General features: G+C 43.3%; 1 protein-coding gene across 1 annotated transcript; it reads left to right on the forward strand.

Annotated features, from left to right (window-relative positions):
* Positions 1–8,639: 8,639 nt before the first annotated feature.
* On the forward strand, positions 8,640–10,213 carry LOC109555109 (protein BEX2). The gene is made up of 3 exons (XM_019955687.2): positions 8,640–8,766; positions 9,162–9,247; positions 9,591–10,213. Exon 3 carries the CDS (start codon positions 9,596–9,598, stop codon positions 9,980–9,982), a length of 387 nt encoding a protein of 128 aa, XP_019811246.1. The 5' UTR covers positions 8,640–8,766; positions 9,162–9,247; positions 9,591–9,595; the 3' UTR covers positions 9,983–10,213.
* The last annotated feature ends 348 nt before the right edge of the window (positions 10,214–10,561 follow it).

The raw sequence follows: 10,561 nt of genomic DNA on the forward strand, positions 1-10,561 counted from the left end.
CTCTTGATGAAAGTGAAAGGGGAGAGTGAAAAAGTTGGCCTAAAGCTCAACATTCAGAAAACTAAGATCATGGCATCTGGTCCCATCACTTCATGGCAAATAAATGGGGAAGCAGTGGAAATAGTGTCAGACTTTATTTTTCTGGGCTCCAAAATCACTGCAGATGGTGACTGCAGCCATGAAATTAAAATGCTTACTCCCTGGAAGGAAAGTTATGACCAACCTAGATAGCATATTAAAAAGCAGAGACATTACTTTGCCAACAAAGGTCCGTCTAGTCAAGGCTATGGTTTTTCCTGTGGTCATGTATGGATGTGAGAGTTGGACTGTGAAAAAAGCTGAGCACCGAAGAATTGATGCTTTTGAACTGTGGTGTTGGAGAAGCCTCTTGCAAGTCCCTTGGAGTGCAAGGAGATCCAACCAGTCCATCCTAAAGGAGATCAGTCCTGGGTGTTCATTCGAGGGACTGATGCTGAAGTTGAAACTCTAATACTTTGGCCAACTCATGCAAAGAGTTGACTCATTGGAAAAGACCCTGATCTGGAAGGGATTAGGGGCAGGAGGAGAAGGGGATGACAGAGGATGAGATGGGTGGATGGCATCACCGACTCGATGGACATGAGTTTGGGTAAACTCCCGGAGTTGGTGATGGACAGGGAGGCCTGGTGTGCTGTGATTCATGGGGTCACAAAGAGTCAGACGTGACTGAGCGACTGAACTGAACTGAACTTACTCCCACTGCACAAGGAGGGGACGCCCTCTATTGGAAGAACCAGAGAAAAGGCAAAAGGCACTGGACTCTGGTCCTCTCCTTCAGATGGGAGCAACCTCTTCGAGCCCCATACTTGGCTCAAAGCAGACGCCTTTGGTATGTATACTGAAGAACTGGAAGAAATTTTACCCTCAGGCCCTGTTAAAGAAGCATATCTTTTTCTTCACCAAGGCATGGCCTCAATATGATGTATCTGATGGTGGAAAATGGCCCCCTGAGGGCTCACTTAATTATAATACCATCCTCCAACTAGACCTGTTTTGTAGATGAGAAGGAAAATGATCAGAAGTCCCATATATACAGGTTTTCTTTGTCCTGAGAGAAAACACCCTCTTATGCAGGAGTTGTGGCCTTATTCCTTCTGTGATGCCTATAATTTCCCCCAGACCCTTGGGTTCAAACTGTCTGCCTTATCCAGGGATGCCCAAACCTAGCCTATGGGAGCCTCCACAATTTTTGGTAACACCTCCAGCACCGGCAGCAGCTCCCATCCTAGTGGCTCCTAATGCAACCCCGGTGATCTCTAGGCTATATTCTTCCCTCCTTCCATTACAGGAAGTTCCTAATGGGGACTTGCAACCCATGCAAGTTCATGTCCCTTTCCCCCTCCAAGATTTAAGACAAATTAAATTAAACCTAGGAAGCATTACTGAAGATCCTGACAACTATAGGGTCTAACTCAGTCTTTTGAAGTGGCATGGAAAGATGTTATGCCCATCCTGACTAGCACCCTTACTGACAATGAAAGAAGTAGAGTAATTAAAAATGCCCAGGAATGGGGAGATGAATGGTATGCTACTAGCTTGCAGGGGATATCTGACAGTGAATCATCCTGGTTTCCTATAAGACTCCAGGCAGTGCCCATAGCTGATCCTAATTGGGCACATGACAAAGTCAATGATGACTGGAAGAGAGTTCACTTTATCAATTGCTTTAAGGAAGGCTTAAAAAAAATCTTGAGCGAAGCCATTAAACTACTCCAAACTATCAGGAGTGACTCAGTAAAAGGAGGAAAATCCCACAGCTTTTCTGGAAAGGCTCAGGGAGGCATTGAGAAAACAGTTATTTGGACCCAGACTCCCTAGAGGGCCAGTTTATTCTTAAAGACAAATTTATTACTCGATCAGCTCAAGATATTCGGAGGAAACTCCAAAAATTGGCCTTCAGCCCAGATATGGATTTAAAGTGCCTCCTAAAAGCTGCCACATCAATATTCTTTAATAGAGATCAGGAGGAATGTAAGGAAAAAGACAAGAGAGATAAGAGAAAGGTGGAAGCTCTCATTATGGCCCTACAGGGAGTTAACTTTAGGGCTGCAAAGGTGGGAGGACAAAAAAATCTGGAGCCTCTTTCCGTTATGGAAAGGACAGACACTTTAAGGGACAATGCCCCCAGCGCAAGCAGAGGTCACTACCGAGGCCTTGCCCCACTTGCAAAGGAGATCACTAGAAGAGTAACTGTCCCCAGGGACGTAGGTTTCAGGAGTCAGAAACTCAGACCCAGGATCAAGACTGAGGGGACCAGAGGCTTCCCACTTTGGCTCATGTCCTCATCACCACACAGGAGCCTCAGGTGACTCTAACTGTAGGCGGCCATCCTGTTATCTTCATACTTGGTACAGCAGCTACTTTCTCAGCCCTCCTCTCTAATCTGGGTCCTCCTTCTACCAAGTCAGCTACTATACGTGACATTTCTTGAAAGCTGGTTACAAAATTCTTTACACAACAGTTGAATTGTAACTGGGATTCTATTCTTTTTTCTCATGCCTTTCTGGTAATACCAGAAAGCCCAACCCCCATCCTAGGAAGAGATGTTCTATCTAAAATGCAAACTTCAATTCATATGGAAATGGAATCTACAGAAAACTTATGCTTACCCCTGACAGAAGTAGAAATTAACCCTGAAGTCTGGGCAACCAGAGAAAAGATAGGAAGAGCCATCTCAGCTCAACTAGTACAGATAACTCTTAAAAATCCTAATAACTTTCCTTACCAGAAACAATACTCTCTAAAGCCAGAGGCAAAACAGGGACTTATTCCCTTGATTGAAAACCTCAAAGGACAGGGGCTCTTAATAGAATGTAACAGCCCTTATAATACAACTATTCTGGGAGTTCAAAAGCCTAATCAGGAATAGTGTCTAGTTCAGGATCTCTGCCTCATTAATGAAGCTGTAATACCATTACATCCTGTCGTACCTAACCCCTGTACTCTACTCTTCCAAATCCCAGAAACAGCCACTTATTTTACTGTTTTAAATTTGAAGCCTGCCTTTTTTTTTTTTTTTTTTTTGCATACCCTTAGCTCAAAGTTCACAATTTTTGTTTGCTTTTGAGGATCCATCTGATTTCTCTACTCAACTTGGACAGAGTTGCCTCAAGGATTTAGAGATAGCCCTCACTTGTTCGGGCAGGTGTTAGCCAAAGACCTAGCTGCCTTTCACACAACTGAATCTATAAAAGTCCTTCAATATGTAGATGATATTCTCCTTTGTGCTGACACAGACAAAAAATGTAACCAAGCTGTTTGTGACCTTCTTAATTATCTAGCTCCATGTGACTACAAGATATCAAAATCAAAAGCTCAAATGTGCCAACAAGAAGTCAAATATTTAGGACTCAAACTCTCCCATGGAGTTTGAACCCTGGGAAAAGAAAGAATGGAAACCATTTTACAACATCCACTCCCTAATACTCTTAGATAACTCCACGGTTTCCTTGGCATAACCACTTACAGCTGGATTTGGATTCCCCGATATGCAGAATCAGGACAAAAGGCATTACAATGGGAACCTGGAGAAATACATGCATTTAAGACTTTAAAACAGGCTCTTCTTCAGGCTCCTGCTCTCAGCCTGCCTGTGCTAAGTTACTTCGGTCATGTCCAACTCTGTGCAACCCTATGGACTGTAGCCTGCCAAGCCCCTCTGTCCATGGGTTCTCCAGGCAAGAATACTGGGGTGGGTTGTCATGTCCTTCTCCAGGGGATCATCCCCACCCAGAGATCGAACCCAGGTCTCCTGCATTGCAGGCAGGTTCTTTACCACTAGTGCCACCTGGGAAGCTCCTCAGCCTGCCTGCAAGAGACCAGTTTAATCTTTTTGTAGCAAAGATCAGGATAGGCAATAGTCACATTATCTAAAATTTTAGAAAGTAATCCCCTATCCCCTAGAACTAGTGCTCAATTAGCCGAATTGACTGTTTTAACCAGTGCCTTAGAGCTGGGAACTGACAAGAAAGTGAACATCTATACTGATTCTAAATATGCTTACTTAGTCCTTCATTTTCACGCTGCTATCTGGAAGGAAAGAAACTTTATTTTATTTATTTTTTTTACTTTACAATATTGTATTGGTTTTGCCATACATCAACATGAATCCCCCAGGGGTATACACGTGTTGCCCATCCTGAACCCCCCTCCCACCTCCCTCCCCATACCATCCCTCTGGGACATCCCAGTCAGTGCACCAGCCCCAAGCACCCTGTATTATGCATCGAACCTGGACTGGTGATCCATTTCACATATGATAATTTACATGTTTCAATGCCATTTTCCCATATCATCCCACCCTCGCCCTCTCCCGCAGAGTCCAAAAGACTGTTCTCTCTTTTGCTGTTTTGCATACAGGGTTATTGTTACCATCTTTCTAAATTCCATATATATGCATTATTATACTGTTGGTGTTTTTCTTTCTGGCTTACTTCACTCTGTATAATCGGCTCCAGTTTCATCCACCTCATTAGAACTGATTCAAATGTATTCTTTTTAATGGCTGAGTAATATTCCATTGTGTATATGTACCAAAGCTTTCTTATCCATTCATCTGCTGATGGACATCTAGGTTGCTTCCATGTCCTAGCTATTGTAAACAGTGCTGTGATGAACATTGGGGTACACGTGTCTCTTTCAATTCTGGTTTCCTTGGTGTGTATGCCTAGCAGTGGGATTGCTGGGTCATATGGCAGTTCTATTTCCAGTTTTTTAAGGAATCTCCACACTCTTCTCCATAGTGGCTGTACTAGTTTGCATTCCCACCAACAGTGTAAGAGGGTTCCCTTTTCTCCACACCCTCTCCAGCATTTATTGCTTGTAGACTTTTGGATAGCAGCCATTCTAACTGGTGTGAAATGGTACCTCATTATAGTTTTGATTGGCATTTCTCTGATAATGAGTGGTGTTGAGCATCTTTTCATGTGTTTGTTAGCCACCTGTATGTCTTCTTTGGAGAAATGTCTGTTTAGTTCTAAAACCTCAGATGGCAGTCCCATTAAATACTACCAAGAAATTATGTGCCTCTTAGATGCAATTAAACTACCCAAAGAAGTGGCTGTAATACACTGCCGGGGCCATCAAAAGGATGATCCTGACATAACAATGGGAAATAGGAGAGTTGACCAACAGGTAAAAGAAGGCAGCCATCCAAGTCTTTTAATACTCAGGCTCCCGTCCTCTGGAATAAGATCCCCAGTGACATAAAATCCCAGCATTCTCCCAGGAAATGTCAACACTCTCTTTATCATGGAGATACTCTACTCCCCTCTGGATGGCTTCAAACAGAAGATGAAAAACTTGTATTGCCCTACAGCACCCAATGAAAAATTCTTAAAGCTCTACAGCAAACTTTCCATTTGGGAATTGAAAATACTTACCAACCTGCTAAGAGTCTTTTCAAGGGAAAAGGATTAATAAAAACTGTAAGCTAGATTGTTAAAGGATGTGAAGTCTGCCAAAAGAATAATCCCTGTAACAACCAGTCAGCTCTCCCAGGCTTACAGTGTACAGGAAGATATCCTGGAGAGGACTGGATATATTTCACTCATATGTCAAAAGCCAAAGGACATCAATACCTACTGGATTGGGTTGATACCTTTACCGAGTGGATAGAGGCTTTCCTTTGTAGAATAGAACAAGCAAAAGAAGTTGTTAAAACTTTAATATAGGAGATCTTTCCTTGCTTTGGCCTGCCACATGGAATTCAAAGTGATAGTGGCCCTGCCTTTAAGGCTACAATAGCACAGGGCGTCTCCCAGGCCCTAAGAATAGAGTTTCATTTACACTGTGCCTGGAGGCCTCACTCCTCTGGGAAGGTAGAAAAAGCTAAAATATGATTAAGCAACATTTATGAAAACTCTCACAAGAGCCTTACCTTTCCTGGACTTCATTACTTCCTTTAGGTCTTGTGAGAATAAGAAATACTCCACAGTCACTGGGACTCAGCCCTTTTGAAATGTTATATGGGAGGCCATTTCTCAAAAATGATTTACTTCTAGATCAAGAAACCGCCGAACTAACAAAATATGTCACTAACTTCTTTTCAAAAATAGTTACAATCCTTAGAAAATGGGATCTCACAACCAAAAGAAAATAAAAAGTCCTTATATAATTGTGGGAACTTGGTATTAGTAAAGGCTCTTCCTGACAATCAGTTCAGTTCAGTCACTCAGTAATATCCGACTCTTTGCGACCCCATGAATTGCAGCACGCCAGGACAGACTGGTTGGGTCTCCTCGCAGTCAAGGGATTCTCAAGAGTCTTCCCCAACACCACAGTTCAAAAGCATCAATTCTTCTGTGCTCAGCACTTCTACAGTCCAACTCTCACATCCATACATGACTACTGTAAAAACCAAAGCTTTGACTAGACAGACCTTTGTTGGCAAAATAATGTCTCTGCTTTCTAATATGCTGTCTAGGTTGGTCATAACTTTTCTTCCAAACAGCAAGGATCTTTTAATTTCATGTCTGCAGTCATCATCTGCAGTAATTTTGGAGCCCAGAAAAATAAAGTCCGGCACTGTTTCCATTGTTTTGCCATCTATTTGCCATGAAGTGATGGGACCAGATGCCATGATCTTAGTTTTCTGAATGTTGAGTTTTAAGCCATCTTCTTCACTCTCCTCTTTCACTTTTATCAAGAGGCTCTTTAGTTCTTCTTCGCTTTCTGCCATAAGGGTGGTGTCATCTGCATATCTGAGGTTATTGATATTTCTCCCGGCAATCTTGAGTCCAGTTTGTGCTTCCTCCAGTCCAGCATTTCTCATGATGTACTCTGGATATAAGTTAAATAAGCAGGCTGACAATATACAGCCTTGATGTACTCCTTTCCCAATCTGGAAGCAGTCTGTTGTTTCAAGCCCAGTTCTTACTGTTTCTTCTTGTCCTGCATGTAGATTTCTCAGGGGGCAAGTCAAGTGGTCTAGTATTCCCATCTCTTTAGGAATCTTCCACAGTTTGTTGTGATCCACACAGTCAAAGGCTTTAGCATAGTCAATAAAGCAGAAGTAGATGCTTTTTAGGAACTCTCTCACTTTTTCGATGTTCCAATGGATGTTGGAAATTTGACTTCTGGTTCCTCTGCCTTTTCTAAATCAAGCTTGAGCATCTGGAAGTTCATGGTTCATGTAGTGTTGAAGCCTGGCTTGGAGAATTTTAAGCGTTAGTTTGCTAGCGTGTGAGATAAGTGCAACTGTGCCGTTGTTTGAGCATTCTTTGGCATTGCCTTTCTTTGGGATTAGAATTAACACTGACCATTTCCAGTCCTGTGGCCACTGCTGAGTTTTCCAAATTTGCTGGTATGTTGAGTGCAGCACTTTCACAGCATCATCTTTTAGGTTTTGAAATAGCTCAACTGTAATTCCATCACCGCCACTAGCTTTGTTCATAGTGATGCTTCTTAAGGCCCACTTGACTTCACATTCCAGGATTTCTGGCTCTAGGTGAGTGATCACACCACTGTGATTATTTGGGTCATGAAGATCTTTTTTGTATAGTTTTCCTGTGTATTCTTGACACCTCTTCTTAATATCTTCAACTTCTGTTAGGTCCATACCATCTCTGTCCTTTATTGAGCCTAACTTTGCAGGAAATGTTCCCTTGGTATCTAATTTTCTTGAAGAGATCTCTAGTCTTTCCCATCCTATTGTTTTCCTCTATTTCTTTGCATTAACCACTGAGGAAAGCTTTCTTATCTCTCCTTGCTTTTCTTTGGAACTGCATTCAAATGGGTATATCTTTCCTTTTCTCCTTTGCTTTGGCTTCTCTTCTCAGCTATTTGTAAGGCCTTGTGAGACCTTGCTTAGGTCTTCAAAACGATCTTTAATAATAACTGTTAAATTTCAGCAGATGACTTCAATTGCCAGCAAATGCTTTTCATATTTAATGAATGTTTATTATAGTAGAATAAAACATAAATGTTTATTAATAAGACTTGAAATCTGTCCCCAAAGGGGAAAAAAGATAATTACTTACATAAAATAGCCAAGATTTGGCAAGCAGACTTCTCCTTGAAGATTAACTTCACAGATCATTTTCAAAACACCAACTGTGTTTGTTTAGAAAGATTCCCCCATGTTTTTTATTCAATGAAACAATAGAAAGTTCTCAAAATGAAGCTGTGTGAAGTCCACAGAAAATATTTTCTGTGAGGTGAAGAGAACATAAACGAGTTTTTTTTTTCTCTTTTACTTCCCCAGCTTGAAACATGTCTTTCAAAAATACAATTTCCTAATTCTCAGGGGGTTTTTTTGAGACATACTGATTTTTTAAATGGAAATAAAGAGAAATTAGTAGGAAGTCAATATACAGCTAAGGAGAACAAGAGGAAAAAAAGCAGAAAAGGCCAAAATTAATACCAAGGCCTTGGAGTGGTTGGGAGATGTAGACACTCCATTGTACCTAGAGAAGGTCAAACCCCAAAGATAGGGCAGCGAAGCCACCTATGGGTCTCAGATTGGAGAGAACTGAGCTGAGCCCAGGGCCTAGCACACAGCTGTGTGGACTGGGAGGTTCATGCGTGCAGAGGTGGAGGGGCGGGTCCTATTGGGGGTTGGGGGAGGGGGGATCGGAAGGCGAGCTCGGCGATGAGGCGGGGCCCTCACGTGACCGCAAGCTGCAGAGCGGTGCAGCCTTAAGTGCAGGCGTCACTCCTGTCTGGTTATCAGCTCCCCGCTGCCCTGAGCTCAGCGGGCTGGCATCGGGCCCGCGGCAAGTGGAGCAGGTAAGGGCCCCGGGGCCCGCGCGCTGACGCCAGGGAGGCAGTGGCCAACCAACCCTAGAGGCCCGCGCAGGGGTTCAGCATGGAGAGTCCCGGCGAGTTCTTTCCACACCCCAGCTTTCCTGGGAACAGAAATAAGGGCCCCCTGGGGTGGGCGTGCGGAAGGCGGGGGGCGGGGCGGGGACAGGGTTCCAGGGAGGGAAGCAGAGCAACTAAGAGCGATGGGAAATCATCGCTGAATTTCTGCAGGGCAATGGTGAGCCCGGGAGTGGGGCGGGGATGGGGCACCTGGCCATGGGGTGGGGGACGATGGTCGCGGGGGGCGGCGGGGGCAGGGGAGGAGCGGTGGTTCGGCACCGAGAGCTTGGTGACAGTACTCCCTCCCTCCATCCACTTAGGTCTGCGGGTCTACGTGTCAAGTGTTGTAGCAACTCACTTTGCAACAGGAATCGGAAGGAGGAGGAGACAGCAAAGATAGGCTCAGGTCGGTGCAGGGGACAGTGTGCGTAAAGGGGTGCAGAACCCCGTCATACCCCTCTCAACTTCCCCATGCCCCGACCTCCATTTTGATGTTTGAAATGGCCTAGGGGATGGATCTGTAGGGAAAATGGTGGGTTTGGGAGGAGGGAGGGGAAAGAACTGAGAAGGAACGGGGAGGGCTCGGACTGGGGGCCCCCTAGAGGATGCACGAAGCCTTTCAGGTGTGAAAATTAAAAGAAAGAAAACCATGATATCTAGACCTCTGAAAATTCCTAGTAAGGCCTCTGTCCTCGGTGCTGATCTACCCATCAAAAATGCAGTCGCTTTTCATGTCTTTTGTCTTCTAGGAGCAATGATGCCCAAAGAGGAACAAGTGCTGAAAAACCTCACCATGGAAAATGCCAACGAAGAAAATGAAAAAAAGGATGAAAAAGAGCAAGATGCTAATAAAGGAGAGCCTTTGGCCCTCTCTTTGGGAGCTGGTGAATATTGTGTACCTAGAGGAAATCGCAGACGGTTCCGTGTTAGGCAGCCCATTCTACATTATAGATGGGACATGACTCAGAGGCTTGGAAAGCCACAGGCAAGGATGAGAGAAGAGAATATAGAAAGGATTGGGGAAGAGATGAGACAACTCATGGAAAAGCTGAGGGAAAAGCAGATGAGTCACAGTTTGCGGGCAGTTAGCACTGACCCCCCTCACCATGAACATAATGATGAGTTTTGCCTTATGCCTTAAATCTTGATGTTAATAGGGAGACACACTTGCTTCCTAAACTTACATGTTTATGATGTACCTTTGTCATAAACCTTTTGATGCCACTCATTTCTGGTGGGTCTCAGATTACCAGCTTCTAGATGAATGTTTTGACCCAGTCTGTAAGATTTTGTTAACAGGATAATTTTACCTGTTTCATGGCAAGATGCTTATTATATATTGTGAAGTAAATAAAGCAGTTTAAAAAAGTAATTTCTGTATGTATTCTTTTTTTATTTCAAATTTAATACTTATCTAATACATAAAGACAAAAATGCTGAAATTAATGTACTGAAAGATTAATACAGGGACTCATTTCTGTGACATGGGTTGATGTCTTTTATAATTTCTGTAGTTTAAGAAGATGTGGAACTATTTTTAATGACTTTATGAGAGCCATAGAGTCACTTAATAAATACTTGGTTATGAAATTTGAATCTTTAAGCCTGATGAATAAACCCAGGAATTCTTTACAAATTGGGAGCTATATTTGCTTCACATGACTGTAAAACAAGGTCTGCTGTGTCTGAGCTGTGCTTTTACCTATTTTCCCCCATCTCC

This window comes from Bos indicus, chromosome X (assembly GCF_029378745.1).
Source record: "Bos indicus isolate NIAB-ARS_2022 breed Sahiwal x Tharparkar chromosome X, NIAB-ARS_B.indTharparkar_mat_pri_1.0, whole genome shotgun sequence".
In the NCBI taxonomy this organism is placed as follows: domain Eukaryota; kingdom Metazoa; phylum Chordata; class Mammalia; order Artiodactyla; family Bovidae; genus Bos; species Bos indicus.